This window comes from Castor canadensis, chromosome 5, assembly GCF_047511655.1.
Source record: "Castor canadensis chromosome 5, mCasCan1.hap1v2, whole genome shotgun sequence".
Classification (NCBI taxonomy): Eukaryota; Metazoa; Chordata; class Mammalia; order Rodentia; family Castoridae; genus Castor; species Castor canadensis.
Genome location: NC_133390.1, coordinates 124,536,188 through 124,555,043, shown reverse-complemented (window position 1 = coordinate 124,555,043; position 18,856 = coordinate 124,536,188). Strand labels below are relative to the sequence as shown.

The following is an 18,856-nucleotide window of genomic DNA, read 5'->3' as shown; positions in this document are numbered from 1 at the left end:
TTTCAGGATCATATAATGTGAACATATTACATGTGGAAGAAACAAGATAAGAAAAATTATTTTAATAAATTCCAAATAAGTTGTACATATTTATTATAACCGTAAGAATTCAAATATGAGAAGAATCCCAGAAGCAAGGAAAACACTGCAAAGTGTCATGTGAAGCAGGAAAGATTTTGGGGGAAGTAAATAGGACAAGGGGAGGCGCTGAGCCTTGGGGAGAGAGGTCCTCTGCATACTGGGGTAGAGGTAGCAGAGCTCATGGCCAAGTGGAAGACTACTTTGGGAGACTCTTATGGACAGAGTAGGAGATGCAGACAAGATATTGACAGCATTGAACTGACTTCATTGGGGAGTTTTAATTATTTTTTGACTAATTTTGTTTTCAGATATACATTCCTATGGTGGATGGAATAAAATTATTCTGTATTGCCACACATGGAAAACCCCTATCACTAACCAGATCAACTTCACAGGCATGAGACCTTTGTCCTTCCACAGAGCCCTTCCCTTAGAATGACCCTGAACATGGCTGAAAACCCTGCTGTCACCATCTTGCAATTCTTAATAATTTTTTAATAAGGGGTCTTGCAATGTCATCTTTCACTGGGCCTCATAACTTACGTAGTTTATCTGGCTATGAAAATAAGATGTATTTTAAGATGCAGGAGGGAGAGATGGCCCAAACAATGTATGCACATACAAATAAATGAATAGACAATAAAAAAAGAAAATAAGATGTAGGAAACTAATTTGACATTAATAGGTCAGTATTCATTTTATTAGATGACACAAAAGATCCACACTGCCATATTACTTGGGAAAATCTTAAGAATGAGTCAATTTGATGTATAGACAAAAATTGTTTATGCTTGATAAAATAAATATAGCACTTATTTGTTTGTTACTTAGTCACAAGTTACCCATCAAATGCTTAGGACACGCTGGCTACAACTTGCCCCTCTCTTCCAGGTATTCTTTCCAGAGGACACTTTTAACCATAATTCATCTAATTTGTTTTTTTTTTTTAAGTAGGAAACTTCTTTTTCTAGGAACAAAAGAATTCTAGCTCTGTTCTTCCTATCTTCCCCCAGGATCTACTGTCTACTGTCTCTTAGGGAAAATAACCTTTCCTGGGGCAGAGACATGAATGGGAGAGGAAATGTAAGTCCTTAATTACTACAGATGTTACTTTATGGAATTTTTATTCCAGGAGAGCTATGGAATGAAAAGTTTATGCCCTAGAGTCTCCTCTCTGTTCAATCTCTCTCTGGATGCTCATGTAGATAAAAGGCAGTTAACATTCTAAAGCTTTCATGCCAAAGTTCTACAAATCAAGCCCTTTCTCTTTGTCTTAAAATGACATAGAATTCTAAATGAAGAGACCATGAGTAAATGGGGGTTAGGGTGTGTGTGCTGATTTTACATCATGCATCTTAGGGAACAGAGGGCAAGCTAAAAAAGAAAATCAGGTGGCCAACCCACTCCACCACGTGCAATATTTTTCTTCTGGTTTGAAAGCTTCAAGTCTTCCCTTTTGGATTCTAAATCTGATCGTCTTTTCTTAACACTGTTTTACAGCCATATCAGGCCGGATGGGGGCTGTTTCTTTGAACACAAAGACAGCAGCATAGATTGTTCACTTTGGGTTCATTCAGATTTAACTAAGTGAATGTCTGCTGTGAGCCTTTAGAGACTCTTTTCTGAAAGAATAAATGCAATAAAAGTCTGTTTTCTATAGCTGCCGGCACTTAGTGTCAAACCATGTTACACTGTACCACCCAGCAGTGACAATTTCATTTTAATACATGGGGCACATTTTAACAAGGCAAAACAGTCCCAGCAAAGATGGCAAAGCTGCCAAGGGAAAGGCTGTGTTCCTCATGCGTTGTAGGTAAGAACAGAGCAAAAGTGAGACCCAGAGAGCTCTGGGGAGAAGGAGACCATATTTGAATAGCCATTTTAGGAAGAATGGGCCCATTTTCTTCTCAAGTTTCACAAGTAACTGCTCTGAAATGCCAGCTCGAGCTATCTGAAATCTGGCACACGTATCAGTTGAAACCAACACTAGCATTATCAAGTGAGACTGAAAAGGCAGCAGGGCAGACACAGCTGTGTTTACACGTCCCTTGCAGACAGGCCACTGTTTGCTGTAACTGCATCATTCTAGGCGGTACCTGGACCCTCAGCACCCTATGCCCCGAGGACAGCTCCAGTGCCAGGCCGACTGTTCACCTGACAATACATGAATTGGGCCCATATGAGGCTCTAATCATTGTGTAATGCTTCAGAGTTTTCTGTTGGGTCTAACGTTTAAATATAAATACACATTAAAGGTCCTGGTTGACATTCTTTTTCATCTCAATGTCTAATAATGACTGGCTTCAATCATTTGAAATGCACCGTAAAACTGTTTTGCTTCTTCTGTCTTTTCTTTTCTTTTCTTTCTTTCTTTTTTTGTTTTAAAACAACAGCTACTAAGAGGAGCTGGTTTCACAGACGGTATAACTCCCACAGGCAAATTACCTCAGATGAGCGCCTGATCCAATATTAGTAGAATGTTCCATCCAGGTCAGACTTAACACTCAGAGGTAAAAAAGTATTTTGCAAAATCATTTGCAGACTACCTAGCTCACCTCAGTAGTGAATCTCTCAGTTTATAGTCTTAAAGCTAAAAGTATTATTAACCATGTATTTAAAACGAATCCACCCTGTCATTTATTATGGTTAAGTAGAGGTTTCCACTATTGTGAAATGGTTGTGGTTTTGCAATCACAGGCTTTGTACAAATTATTGGCAACTTAGAACATCCAGTGTTGCAAGCCAAGCATCCTCTTTTCTGGTAAGATTTCCTTAGAGTCAACATGAAACTTTTTTTTAAGTAATAAAATGTGCACTCTTTCGGATATTTAAAAAACAAATGTCATTTGCTTCCGCATCCTTTGTAACAGAATAAAAAATAGTGAGTCCTTAGGATAAAGATGAATGAATGAATAAGTTGAATTTTCTTCTTAGTTTTTGAAACTTGTTTTCTTCTGGTGAGGTGCCTGATAGTCTTAGGATATAAGTAATATAACTACCAATAGTAAAGCAGAGTGGCCTCCTGGCCACACCCAGACATTTTGGTGATATGATATATTACAACACATTCCTCTTAGGAAATGTAACTATGGATAATATTTGAATAATGAAACCAGCTCCAGGGTTTTTATTTATTTGTTTGTTTTTGTGGCACTGGGGATGGAACATAGAGCCTTGGGCATGGTAGGATGGTACTTTACAAGTGAACCTCATCCTCAGAGTTTTTAGAATCACAATGTTTTAAGAAGTGGCCTCATATATCACTGACACATTGTACAAATGGAGAAGCCAACACTAGAAACAAGAGGTTGGTTTCCCTACAGACTGGTTACCTGATGAATCGGAATACAACCTCTGTCATTCTCCTGAGTTCTTATTTACTCTAATCTGTCTGAAACAGGGTGAGATCTGCCATTTCCACTCCATCCAACTACTGCTAAGTAGAGTAATTGTTCTTTAAACTGGTGATATACTCTGATATGATATGACAAGAAAACTATTTCACCTCAGTGGTGTTCTTTCAAAAATCCATTGGTAATGTAAGCCCTGTCATGAGAAAAACATCCAGCAAGTTTGAAATTCATTCTCTAGGACTCAAGATGATAACTACTAAAGGAGAAGAAAGAAATGTTGAGAAACTGTCACAGACCAGAGCAGATGGTAAGGTGGGACAGCTCAATGCAACATAGTACCCTGGATTGGATCCTGGAACAGAAAGATAATAAAAATAGGAAATTTGGTGAAATCCAAATAGATTCAGGAGAATAGTTAATAGTAAGTTGCCACTGTCAGCTTCTTTATTTTGACAAATGTGTCACAGCAACATAAGGTACTAACAGAAAATGAGAATCTGTGTTATCTTTACAGCATTTCCATAAATGTAAACTGATTCCAAAATAAGAAGTTTATTTTTTAACATCATTGTACATTAAAACTATCAGGAAATTATTTTAAAAATTCTGATATCTGGGCCTAACCCATGAGATTCTGCCTCAATTGTTTTGGCTGGAGGCTCAGGCATAAGTTTTCAAAGCTAACCAGGTGATTCCACTGTGCAGCCAGGGCTGAAAACTACTGTTCTGAGTTAGATGTCAGATATCTCAGATTGGAATCCATTGACCAAATTAGACCAACAAGCATATTTAGTTTAGACTGCAAAGACTTTCTGGAAAACCTTAATGAATTGTCAATGTTGAAAAATTGAGAGTATTAAAATGAATATTTTACTTTCTGACTCTTCTTGAAAGATGGGATGGTTCACCCATATTTTCTGCATGGCAACTGTGGAATAACAATATATTTGGTCTTTGTCCTGGGTTTGTGGCACAGAGCTGCTAAAATCCTTGGGATTTCTCTGTGGTTATCTTTTGTTATTCACAATAGGCTCTTTTTGACCTTGCTTTAGTTCATGTGAATTAGGTCGTTCAGGGTAGGGCCTCTAGATAGCTTCAGGGTGGGGTAGGGGCGGTTATGCATGGAAGATTTTCCATTCTGAAGCAAGACATGATTAATGAGTTGATACTTTCAGCCCTACCCTTCAACTGAACCACCAATGGCCACCTCCTTGAAAACATAAAATTCTCTAAGCCCAAGATTTGGGAAACTTCCAGGTTAGCGGACACATTGACAGAGTGGGAGGGTGAGCCCAAGGAGGGCATGGAGGCCAACGTCCCTTCCCCATTCCTTGTTCTAGCATCACTTACATTTAGCTGTTTCTGCGTTGTAAAGTAATTTTCATGAGTCATTCTAATAAATTATTGAACTTGAGGGTGGTTTGTGGGAACTTCTAGATTTGTAGTTTGCTAAGTAGAAGTGCAAGTGGCCTGGGCACCTCATTTACAGCTAGCATGGGACTGAATCCTTATACCTATGGAGTGTGATAATAACTCCAGGTAAAGTCAGAAATGAATTGAGTTATAGGACATCCAGATGATGTCACAGAATTGGAGAATTGGTCTGTAATAGTAACATGTATTTGATCTCAGAAAGCCCACACATTTTATGTCAGGCTGGTGTCAGACAGGAAGACATAGTAACCATGGGCTAGAGTTGAACAGCAGTTGCTTTCTTTAGACAAAGTCAGTTTGTTATCATACTGACCAATCTATATCAATCGTTAATTATAAAACAAAGTACCAGATGCTATTTATCATCCAACTTGTAGCATTTTTGTCTTTTAAATAGTGGAGCCAAGAGAATATAATATTTAACTTAGCTTGCCCATGTTTGCTGATATTTTTCTGTTTGCCCCTTCCTTATAAATCTTCTGCACTTATCTATTTCCTAAAGTGTCCCTCTTCTAAGAACAGTATCATCTTGTCCCTTTCATCTGCCAATTTTCCAGTGGGTTCTACCATTGGCACCAAAATGGACATAACAAGGCAAGAGTAGAAAGAAATCTGAATGGCTCTTCCTCACTCTCCACCTTTGGCACTATGTCTCTGTGGCTGGGGTTGCATACCCTTCTGTCTATAGATCTTCCAGGCAGCCCTTCCTCCAGATCTCTGGGTCCCACTCGGCTCTGGGATAGCTGCTCTACTTGTCCCTTCCCTCCTGCATGTGGCAAGGGCTTCTGTCTGCTGTTCCTCTCCTGGCATCTCAACATCTCCTTGTAAGTTCTCTTACTTCTGCCCACATTTCTGTAAATACTCCTTCTTTCTAGTCTCTTTAGTTCAATCACCTGGAGTGAAATTCTTGTTCCCTGGTCCAGCACTCTGATTGATCTTTAATCAATGATAGAAGAATTAAAAATAACACACAGAGGCTATGTATTTCAAGATATATATATTTATAAAATCTTTACTTTTATTTAATCTAGAAACTACTTTTCTCACTTTAGATTACCTACTTTCAGTGGCAATCTTATCCAAATGCACAATAATCTAATTATGTCTTTAGCCACAGATTAATGTTTCCAAATGGAGTTTTAAAGAAATGGAAGAAAACTACAGGTAAAAAATTGAACTGAGATGAGGAGAAAATTAGCAAGTATAGATCTAGATGTATTTGTCCAGAAAAGCCTGGAATGAAAAGCCCCTGGAATGAATTCACACTGTTATTTTAAAAGACTCATTTTCAGACTTTTAAAGACACTTTTAATCAATCTTTTGGAGCTGCAGTCACCTTTCATTTCTTATTATTATCTATATTTCATATTATTATCTATATTTCGTATTATTATCTATAATACCTCTTTCTCTTGCTCTATGGTCTAATAAGTTTATTTCTTTTCTGTTTCCCAAACATACTAAACTTGATCCCACCTAGGATTTTTTGCTTCTTCCCACTTCCAGGATTGCTCTCTTCCCTCCCCACCTCCCAAGAGAGTCTCACCAGTAATTCTTCTTATCATTTGCATCTCCCTGTTCAGAGGGCTTTCTCGTCCCTGACCTCAGGCCCCATACTCTGTATCACTCCTCTATGTTTTAGTTTGACTTTTAACACAGTAATTATTTGATATGTGACTATTTTTTACAATAGATTTATCATCCTCTCCCCAATCCAATATAATATCAGTCTGTGAAGGGTATTTTCTCTTTCTGCATGATTGTATGTTACTACATCTAGAACTGGAATTTAGTGGGACATAAGACATTTTACAAAATGAACTAAATGAGTGAATTAATGAATATATTTTCTCTCAGGAAAAGGCTCAGAGTATTTAAGTAACTGGTCCAAGAACCCTGCAGAACTAACATATGGGCTAAGTTACTTCTGATCTATGTAGAACAAGGTCCACAGCACAGAGATGTAGCCAATAAGTGGGTTGGGCCAACTCCCTGAAAGCTGAGAGTGTAAGGAAGATATTAAATAAAAGTGACACAAACTTAATAATTCAAAAGATAATGGAGTATATTGTCAACTCTTTCTTCTGTATTGGCTAAGACTGCTTACTTGAAATCCTCATGACATTCTGGAAGCTCCCAGAGTCCCTATCATGCTTTGTGCTTGCAGCAGGTATGGGGCAAAGGTGTCTAACAGGCCCTGTGTCTATTGAATGGCCAAAATTTCCAATCTAAATATTCAGTTCACCAAACTTATTTTCACATGGGTAAATGATTTTTTAGAATTCTCCCTTTTCATCACACAAAGTGTTACTTTTGGAATATAGATTTATCCATTTTATAATAATAAAGCAATAAATATACATTGTCCCCCTCTCACCATACACAGAGCAAGACTCAAGTCCAGAACATTTCAGAACAACAAATCATTTGATGCAGTTTACTTTGTTTGTTTGTTTCGTTGGTTGTTTTGGATTTTAATATGTAGAAAAGAAAACAGAATGTTCTGCCTTCTCCAGCCGTGACTATGACTTTGTGATGATGCCAGAAAGACAAACAAGCAGAAAATGGAAAGAAACAGATGAAAGTAAAAGGAGAGACACACAAAATGAGAACAAAGATGACAAAGCTAGAAGGGGCACCAGGGGTGTACTCTCCAGCAGACCACATCTGCTGGAAACTGGAAGTAGAATTGAAATTACCAAAATAAATGAAACATAAGCCACATTCTTTTCAATCTCAGCAAACACATCTGTAACCTGGTTCTGTGCAAACACAGCTGTAGTTTGGAGATTACTAATCACTACATTTATCCTTGAGAGATTTTCTTTGGTCACATTTGATTCCTAGTTCCATGTGTCTAAGATAGCAATGTTAACAGAACTGCCAAAAGAGCAGGGGCGGAATTTCTGACACATTGAGGAACTCAAGGTAGAGATCAACAAAGCATCCTCCAAATAACAAAACAAATTTTGATAGAGTTGATGGTCATTTCATGATATCATTCATTTGCCTACAAAGTAAACATTGGCATTTGCTTAATACTTTCTAAAAATTCCTGTATTTTCATTGTGTTTATTTTGAATCATAGTCCTCATTATGTTTCAGGATATAGGAGAAGACAGGGAGCAAGAAGTATCAGGTAGTAGATGGTAGACCAATAAAATATCAATGATATTCAAAGTTGTAAGAATATGCAGCCTATCAAGCTCAAGACCCTGAGTTCAAACCTGTACTGCCAAATAAAAATTAGAAAACACCAAAAAAATATTTTAACCTGTTACTTATATTGATTTTTAATAATCAGGCTAGTATTTGCCTATAACCAACATTACTATTTTTTTTTTTTACTTAGTGAAAATAAAGAACTGCGATGACTGACTTAGAGAACTCGCTCATTCAGGACGGAGAGGTGGGACACAGGGCTCTGCCTATATTCAAACAAATCTCCGTGAGAATCAAATTAAGAGTACTGAAGAGGGATGAGAAATAGTACCAAACACAAAGGTCTCTGTGTTCAGCGGTCTCTCACGCTCTCTTTAGCTCACTGGGGGACAGTAAATGCATTTCTTAAAGCAGTTCTATGTTCCCAGATGTTGAAGCTGGATAATTGTGAATGCTCACCCCCATTCCTTTTCCACTTTGGGTCATTCTTTACCGGCCTCTCATAACACTCTTGTGATGTGATTTTTGCTGGACAAATGGTCTCATGTTTCTGGGAATAGGAAATGAATAGCATGAACACACAATCATGTCCCTCCAGACTCTGGCTGATTTATATCCTGGTCCTCCCCCTCCCAGGCAAGGTGGTCTGTGGCACTTGCTAGCTCTGCAGGAGTCAGTCCAACTGTCAGCATTCCCACCATAAACTTCTGTTTTTAGACGTTTATGACTTGGCTGTAAAATGCTGCCTGGAGGGTGGTAGATTTTACCAAATTGTTTTAAGTTACAAAAGAATTTTAAAAAAACCCACAAAAATAAAATAAAATGAAATGTCTGTCATTTTAAACAATATCTAGAACTTTGAAAATGCTTTAATTGTGCTGTCTATGTGCCCTACTGGCATTCAGATCAATGCTTTGATGTTCAGTGTTTTAAATATAAAATGAAGATACTCCTTTCACTTTGAAGAGATAGTTACCAAAGAAGATTAATGTATAGCTTGCCAGTAAAATAATAATGGGGGATTTTCTTTCTAGTTAAAGAAATTTTAGGATCTCTTACACACCTAGTGGTTAGAAGTAACCAATGATAATACTCAAAATGAAGCTTACTGAAAGTATTATTCAGGTTGTTGATAACTCAGATAGTGATAAATTCAAGAGACATGCACAGCAACTTACTAGAAATGCTTACAGGCTTCTGGTTCTCTCAGCTGAACTAGCATATCCCCTTAATAATGCTGGTAGCACTGTGAATTTTTAGAGAAAGGAACAATTTATGAATTGAATTGAGCTGATGCTACTGTAGTTTTCTCTAATATTTCAGATTTCTTGTCTCAGAATTGGATCATCATTGTCAAATGTTGTTATAATCAAAACAAACAAAAATTAAAAAGAAGGAAATTTTAATCATTGTCAAAAATGTACTTGAATATCTGTTGTGTGTGAGACCAGATTCTAGGTGCTGGAATAAGTAGGAAGAAGAATAAGTTACCTTTCCACCCTGAGGGACAGGAAGAGAGATGCATTTCTGACTGGCACATTCGAAAAAGTGATATGAAGTATGACAGAGCAGCAGCAGGACCTACTTCCATCTAGAAAAGTGGAAGACTTTCTCTCATGCCAGCAGTGGCAGCATCACCTGGAGCTTGTTAGAAACACTCAGTGATAGGGTCCCATCACAGACCTGCTGAATCAGATTCTGAGTGTATGGCCTGGCAATCTGAGTTTCTATAAATCTGCCAGATGATGCTGAGAGCCAGTCACAATGCCCAAGGCGAGTACTCAGAGGCACCCGAAGTGCTTGTGAGTACAGTTTACAGATTGCTGCCCATGCTGGACACAAATTTTGCATTTCTAACAAGCTCTCAGGTGATGGTGAAGGCACTAATCTGGGAGAAGTACCTTGAGAACCACTGTCCTAAACATCTGCATGCAGTCCAGTAACTTTTTGCACTTGTTATGTACTATCAAGAATCAAGAATATTATAACTCAAATCACTGTCTCTGTTCTGTGGTTCAGAGAGCTCTAGATAAAAGAATGAGTGGGGGAAGGGAGGGGATGAGCTCTTAAAAAGATGGACCAATGGGCAAAGTTTAAGTGGTGAATAGTCAAGCTAATTACAGCAATAGCCATAACTGTTTGAGAAAGTATAGAACAAAAAAGTTTGAGGAAGTAGGAATTTGGACAGAATTACTTACACATAGTACAGCTAAAATTGTTTTCTCCTCCCATCAAATTAGGTTAATCATGGTAGATCCTAAAACCTAAGATTCATGGAGAATGAAGTATTCATTCTGTGTCAGTTTCCAGGTTTCTCAAAAATGAGGACAGATTCACATTTTCTTTCTTTTCTTAAGCATAAGAAGTTATTGGTTCTACTTGAACCTATTTTCCTTCTCAATCCACTTGCCATTTTCTGAAGTTGGGAAATATAAGATTCAGCACACAGAAACTTAAGTTTTAGTGTAGGAATGCAGAGCTCAAAGTTGTAAGACCATTGAACTTAGCTGTTCAGGAACTTCACAGAATGGTAATTATGAAATCCACCATCCACTTACCTAACCCCTATCCATCTAACAGAGAAGAAGGAAACCATCATGCAACCCAGTTAAATAATTCTGAAGTTAAATAATTCAATGCAGTTATGATAAATTTTATTTGAAAAAGATAAAATTTTCTAAGAGTTGTAACAAGACACCTAACTTTGACTGCAGTCAGGGTTGGAGGTCAGGGAAGGAGTCTTTGAAGAAAAATGTTCAAGTCAACACTTGCGAGCTGAATTGGCAGAAGGCAGGGAAATGGTAGTGGAGACTGAAACCCATCAAGAGGGGCAGCCTGTGCCGTGGTCATGAGGCACAAAGAGCCACAACCAGGAAAGTAAGTGATACCAAGGCTGATGCTAGAGAGGCCAGAAAAGTGAAATCTGTCAGGCCACATTGAAGGGACTGTATGCAGGACTCTGACAGGATCAGATTTGAATTTTTAAGGGTTCACTGTGACTTCTGTATGCAAAATACACTGGGCAAGGAAATGGCTGCGTTCAAAGCAGGGATTAAATACAGTTTTAAAATTTGACCCTTCCTCAGTTCCTAAAGAAAAATAACATATGGTTTGCTCTTTCATGGCATAATGTACCATAATTACAATTTAGATCTTACAATATATGTTCTGTGACTCTGAAAATTAGAAGAATATACTTCCCTTTAAGCAAACTCAAGTACACAGCAAGGTTCAACATGAGAAGTAAATAGCCCAAGCTGTGCACGAGGAGTTGAATTGCTGCCCTCCTTCCACCCCAGCTCATCTGTTGTTGTTCTCACTCTCAGTAACTCAGAACATGAATGCCTCTGGAGACAGGACTTAAAGAGGTAACTAAGTTAAAACAAGGCCCTCCCTCAGAATGACCCTGAGAAGTAGACAGCAGCTATACACTGAAGAGAAGGCTGCACAAGAAACAACCCATGGACACCATGCTCTCTGATTTCTAGCCTCCAGAATCATGAGAAAATAAATCTTTGGTTATTTAAGCCACTCAGTTTGTGACATTTTGTTATAGCAACCTTGAAAACTAACATATGTTGTATACTGCACCCCCCCTTCCAAAAAAAAAAATCACAATACATCCTAGAAAATGTGTTCTCTGGCTGAATTTGAAGTGCATTTATTTCCCAGCAAGAGTACAAACAAAGGACAAACTAATTTATTAGAGAGTTTTGGAAGACAGGTCTGGGGGGGCGGAAAGAACTGAAGGAATGTGCTTGTTGTGTTAAGCCAACATGGTAGTCATTCTGGCAAACCTCCCATTGCATAGGCCTTTGATAGTTGCTTGCTCAGAATGACACAGAGAGACCTACCAGTGTCATGGGCTCTGCCTTGAGTGAAACTCAACAGTCAACGCTCTGAAGGCCTGAACACCTCAGGCACACATTCAAGTTAGGGAGGTTTTCTTAGTCTATCTTTATTCTAACCATCAGTCTTGAACTTTGCCTGTCCATTGGTCTGCTATGTGTAAAACATTCTGGAGAATAATAACACTTGTAAGACTGGTCCATGGCCTCATGAAAGTTAAAATAGAGATCAGTTAACATTTACATTCCATTTGTTGTCTTCAAAGTGACTTTGAGTTTACTTCAGAATGGTTTTCTGCTCAATGGCAGGGTTCATCCTAAGTGGACACACATGTCTGCACTGTCCTGAGTTCCAGATGACACCTAATAGTCATCTATTTTAGACACACAGAAACACACCAAGCTATGAAGACATGGATTTTAATTTTCTTTTTTTGTGTCATTAAGCAGTTTCTTTTTCTTTGCAGTTTCTTTAGCTTTGTTTTTCATGACAGCACAGCAAGTTCAACCATTTTAACTTCATCCCTGGCTGAGATCCTCTTTTGTAAACATTCCCTTAAAGTTAAAATGAAAACTACTCTTTCTTTTCTGACAATGAAAGAAATACAATTTGCTTTTTTCGTTGTTGTTGTTCTGCCTAAAATACCAAAAACACACAGCTAGTGCCTTTTATAGACAAACACCTCCGTGACCTCACCTCGTATTTCTCAGCAAATTGGGACTTCCTAACAATGGTTGCTTCTCTAAATCTTCTGTCTTTTCATTACTGAGAACTCTACCATCTCCTTGCTTTGGAAATCAATGCAAAAACTTGTGGACACGTTGCTTAGCACATAGGTTCTTTTGCTTTAGGCTGCTGGGCACTTATTATTCCTGGCTGGAACTGGAGCCATCTGATGTTGCTGATCGACAAGCACAGAAAAGACTGGGAACTGGGCAAGCATATCATTATGACTAGAGACACATACACACAGTCTATGTACATATTTTAGGAAGCACAAAACACTTATAATTCCACTGGCTTATTTGGCTTGATGCAAAGAGATAACAGATTTGATAAGTGACCTTTATTTTATTTTATTTTGTATATTCTTTTGGCTTGGGTCTTAGTATTAGAAAGGAAAGGAATTTAAAAAGAACAATGGGGAATGACAGGTTATACACAGGTGACATGAGGAGAGAGAGCTTTACCTGGCAAAGCCCACGCCCCTGCTGACTCCATTAGCGTCTCTCAGTATTCTTGTGGAAATGACATGTCCGAAGGGTTTCAACATATTCTCAAGTTCCTGCTCATCCATAGAAATGGGGAGGTTTGAGATGTAGAGATTTGTTGGGTCTTGCTCTTGTTGCTAAGAGAAGGAAAAACAAAAACCAAATACAGTAAATTCTGAATATTGAGAAACATTACATAGATGGAGATACTTTCGCTTAAACTGCAAACTAGAATCTCTAACATACTCTTGAAAGTGCTTTTCCTAGAGGCACTACCTCTATCTTTTTGTTGATTGTTTTGAGAGAAACTCATTGAATATCCCAGGCTGGCTTGGAACTCACGATCCTCTTGCTTCAGCCTCCAGAGTTCTGGGATTACAGGTGTGTACTGCCATACCTGGTCACTACTTCTTTTTACTAGATTTTCTTCCTGTGCAAAATGTTTCTCATAGAAATAATGTCATAATCCAAAGCCAAGCATTCTGTCTAGTCTTCTTTACAAAAGACTATTAGACTTTTATTATAACTGAACTAAAGTAAATATGAATATAATCATCCTCTCTTGTCTTAAAGGAATCCATTTCAAGACTACCAATGGATACCTGAAACCACAGATGCTATTGAACACTATGGTTTAATGATTTTTCCATCTTAAATAAGTGCTTGTCATTCACCATGTCCTTCACTTTTGCAGAATGAGGTTCAACAGCAAAACTAGCATGAACTTGCTTTTCCTTCTTCACAGTTTCATGAACGAAAAATTCATTTTTACCTAAGATTTTCACAACCTCATTACATTTTTCCCTTTAAGTTGTGGGCCTTTACCTTTTCACTTAAAGCCCACATTGCAGCTTCTTTTGGTCTGAGTTGCCAGCATCATGATTTTTGTACTCTGGGGCCATGATTAAGTAAAATGAGAATTACCTGAACTGAAGCCCCATAGTACTACAGCACTTGACCTGATACCTGAGATGGTCACTAAGTGACCATGGGTGAGGAGGGTACATAGCATGGGTTCCCTGGACAAAGGGGTGCATTGCAGCCATAGCAGGACATTGTGAGATTACATTATGTGTTCAGAATGGTGTCCATTTACAACTTACAGATGTTGTTATGAAATTATTTCTAGAATTTTCCATTTAATATTTTCAGTCTGGTTGACCATGTTAGTTAAAGTCCCCAAAGGCAAAACCATGGGTGAAGGGCTACGGTACTCTGTTACACTAACTTTGAACTTTACTTCTACCATTCTAACTACCATCAATCTAAATACTGGTGCCGCATTTAGTGAGGCATTGTTCTAAGAACTTATGATGCATTATTTCACTGAATATTTCCAATAAATATAATTACCATCTTACAGATGACAAAAAATATCCCTAATTTATCCACGTTATAAAACACACTCTATCAATGCCACACAGATATCTGTGCCCATTGTTTTGCCATACTGCCTTCCACTAATAAGTGGGTCTTGCACTGTGGCCCCAGAACTAGGGCACCAGTGTCACAGTTAGAAACTGAGCTTTTGGAAACAAGGACAGAGGGTCCATGTTAGAAACATGGACTCTCAGGCTCCACTGCAACTACTGATTCAGAAACTCTGAGTGTGGGCCACACAGTCTATACATGTTTTGACAGGCCCTCCAGGTGACTCTGACAGCTGCACGAGTTTAAGAACTTCTCTCCTAGACCAAGCATGAATTTTCTGTACAAATGAGGTCATTATGTCTATCATTTCTAATTCAGGGGTAATAATGCTTAAATAAGCTTTGCTTCATAGAAAGGGAAACCAAGAAATCTGTTAGCATTACTTGTATGCATGAATATTCTGAGATCATACATGAATTACTAAATTGAAGGTTCATTTTATGGATTTTGAAACTTAGTTGTATTGTCAAAATAAAACTCAGCCATAATTAAATTATTAATCATTAATATCAAAATATATCAGACATTTAATTAAACCATTATATTTTAACCAAAATAACAACCTTAATTTCAAGGATAAACAAGAGATTAAATTGTAAAATGAAATTTTGACACCAACAGGAAATGGCATTATGAAGTAATCTTTTTTTTGCTGTGAGATTAGGTCATATTATTAGAAAATTTGCAGTTTTAAACACAAGGAAAATTATAATAAACAGGATTCTAAATATTCTTTTAGGTCAAGAAATAATTTTGGTGCAAAATGAAATTCTATTATTTTTCACAGCTCTAAATATTCAGATAGGTCATAATATTTTTATTAAGCCATGAGATGAATAAGATCTATTATTGGGTTCATTTTAAAACATAATTAACTTTTCAAGCTTTTTATCACCATGAGAAAAATAACTACAACATTAATATTTGGGAAGGTATTTTATATAGAAAATGTACAACTGAAGCCATTATCTCACTTTCTTTCCCTGTTTCTCCACCACCACACACAAACACCAAAGAAAACAGAGATCATATTGTCCTTTCTCTCTCTCTCTCTCTCTCTCTCTCTCTCTCTCTCTCTCCTTTTGGCTGGAGTGGTGAAAAAGAAAAAAAGATAAAAGCAATGTTTCAGATACATAATAATGAACCTTATGTACATAAAACTTTCAGCTTTTACAATATTTTACTACCCATCACTTAATTTTAATCTTCACATCATTACTGCAAAGGTAGCTTGGCAAATATCATCACATATTTTGGATAATGAGAAAATGGAGGCATGAAAGATTCATCGTCTTGCCCAAGGACAATCTGATAATTAGCGACAGAGTTAGAATTTGACTTTCAAACCAAGTTTCCTGCCCTCCAATTCAGTGTATTGTATACAAGCCCACATTTCCCAAACTCAATCATTTGCATATCAGATCATAGAAATTTTTGCCTGCCATATATATTTTATTTAGAACTTTGCTCTAAATCAACATACCTTTAGGATCTAAATAAACTCATTCAAAAACACACTTTATGTTTCAAAAATACCTTTTGAATACTGTATCACTTGCCATAAATAGAAGGTTACCATAAGAACAGGGAACAAATTAATGTTATTAAATTGTAGCCTGATACTGTTTGTTTGCAGAAGGCTTTGACACTCCTGGTTGCCTCTCTCTTTGTTATAAAGGGAGTTCTTAATTAAGAGAGGTATTAGAAGCACATTAGCACCAGACTGAGATTTTGTTTTGCTTTGCTTTTTAAACTGGGAAGAATCAGGCGTGAAAAAGAATTGATTTTTCTAATATGATTTCTGAGTCATGCATGCCTAGATCATGTTCCCCAAGATATACATGGAGAAATACAAGCCCCACAGCTTAGGTGTTCCTGTGCTAATCCTGTACCCACCACACCAGGAGGCCACAGCACATGGCAGGCTTTCCATGTCCAGTACTTGCCACCCCTCTGCCCTTAATGACACTAAATAACTATACCTCATGGTCCTGATGCTCTACTGATTTTGTCATTTTCTCCAGGCTGCAATACACCAATCTATCCTAGTTCAAATCCAATTCCAAATTCCCTATGTATTGAATGCATTGCAGCTACTCAAAATGATGTACCATAAACACGCAGTGCCTAGCATACAAGGCCCAGTAAGCTATTTTCTGAATCCAAATTCAAGCAAGGCCAACTCCTTAATTTGTATTCTCAGAGACATTATAGCATTAGATGGCCTCATTCCTTAATTTGTATGCACAGAAAGAACAGGGCTTTGGGCAGTGTTATTCATTAAGTAATTCTGTCCTTTGAAATGCAGTATTAGCCTTGAATATATTGGTTGATAATAGAATTAAGTTCTGCACAGAATGAACTTTAAAATACTATGTAGCCTCATATTTCTACTTTCAATTTTACTTACACATCAGAATTTTCTGAAATAGATTATCATTTTCAAAAGGTAGATTGGTGCTATGAACCAATGAACAATTTTAACTTTTCAGAAGAAATTTCATGTGAGAACTATAATCTCAAAAGACTTGAAAATTTTTTCTTGACCCAATTTTAGAGGAACATATAGCTTCAGAATGTACATGAGGGAGCATCTTGTCCAATCTTATCCTTCAACAAAAGCTAGAGGCCTGGTAGTTACTTAGCCAAGGACATTCAACTAGTTAGTAACAGGCTAGAAAGAGATAGAGCCTTTATTAGTTAGTCCAATTTTTTTTAACCAATTTATGACACAACTTTGACTCTTAAAATTCAGTGACTAGTAAACAGTAGTTTGTGTTCAAACTGAATATTGGTACAGACAAAATTAACATCTTTGAATTCCTGGTTTTATTCACTTTTGTCTGTTCAACAATTAATTTGACTTACAGAGTGAAGGTTTTATATATATATATATATATATTAAAAAAAGAGTTTCCAGCCTTAGCTAACATTCCATACATAGGCACTGAATAAATATTGCATAGTGTGTACTAGTTTGTAAAAGCATATGACTATAATTGATACATCTATTATATTTAATTGTCTATGTCATTATAGCTCTTCCATTTTAGTCTGTTTCTACATCTTTTTATCTGTACAGGGATTTCTTGATGTATTATTTGGTTTTGTCAAAACTCATGAGAAAGTTAGAAACGTATTCTCTCTATTGCTAATGGGAGCAAAGACTTGTCATTTTAACCAAGAATATATAAATAACTCATTTTTTTCTTCAAATAACTCTCTCCCTTTTTCCAGTTCTTTTAGTATTTAAACTGCCAAAAGATGATTTATTGGCACTCATTTACTTCTTAATAGTTAATACAACTTCAGAACATTGAAACACTTAAAGGTTGCTAAGCAAGTGTATTGATATGTTCATATCCATATCAAAGGTAATGTAAAGGGCTGTAGATACTGAATGTGCATTACAACTATTATACAAACATCAGTCTGAAAAAGGCTATTACTAGATCACAGTTTCAAACTTAACAACCATCTGATCACACTGTTTGGGGAAACTAGATGCAAATATTCAGAAAGTAATTATTGCCATTAATCAGAGACTTTGAGCATTGCTTCTAAAGCCATCATTGGGGACCATTTTCATTTCCAGTCTGTCGCAGTCCAATATTTATAAAATATAATAAAGATTAACAGAAAATAAAATAAAATTAAAAAATATGAAAATGCAAGTGCCATCTTTGTTTTTCTGTAGTGCTTGGAGTCAAACTCAGAGCCTTACATATGCTAGGCAAGTGCTCTACCACTGAGCTACATCCCCAGCCCGGCAACATTTTTTTATTCCATTCAACAGAGATATCTTCTATGTCATATTAATATCAAATTTTATAAAAGGTTAATTGCTTAGTATCAATTTCTACATATATTTCATTATGAACATACAGCAATTGGTGAAATAAGCCTTGAATGGTTTTAGATGATTATATTCCTATTTTTCCCCTTTGTAATGTAATTATCCTATGAGTGTTAGTAAGTTATAAGTTCTTTCTTACTGTACATAGTACCAAGTCCTTTTTTAATCACAAAATTATATAAAACCAACTTATAATCATTATTTATTTTGGGGGGAGGGACATTATTTATTTTGGGGTTGAACTCTACCACTTGGGCCACTCCATCAGCTCTATAATCACTTTTTCACTGCATGGTGCACAAGTGTTTCAAGATGGATTCTCCTGAGCAGGGGTGATGAAGCATTCAGAATGGCCCCAGGAGGTGGAATCATCTCTCAAGCAAGCACACAACTAGAGATTGGAACGTTGATGAGGTGTCACCTCATCCTAGTAAGAACAGATACATCAAATAGGTCACAGTGCTAGCAAGAATGTGGAG

General features: G+C 37.0%; 1 protein-coding gene across 20 annotated transcripts in view; it reads right to left on the bottom strand.

The window, feature by feature from the left end:
- Nucleotides 1–18,856, bottom strand: part of Rbms3 (RNA binding motif single stranded interacting protein 3) — a 1,393,896-nt gene that overhangs the window by 253,209 nt on the left and 1,121,831 nt on the right. For all 20 annotated transcript variants that reach the window (XM_074074015.1, XM_074074014.1, XM_074074016.1 and 17 more), the window contains one exon: nt 13,070–13,227. In XM_074074015.1, the coding sequence (XP_073930116.1) occupies nt 13,070–13,227 (158 nt within the window). The remainder of the gene's footprint in view (nt 1–13,069; nt 13,228–18,856) is intronic.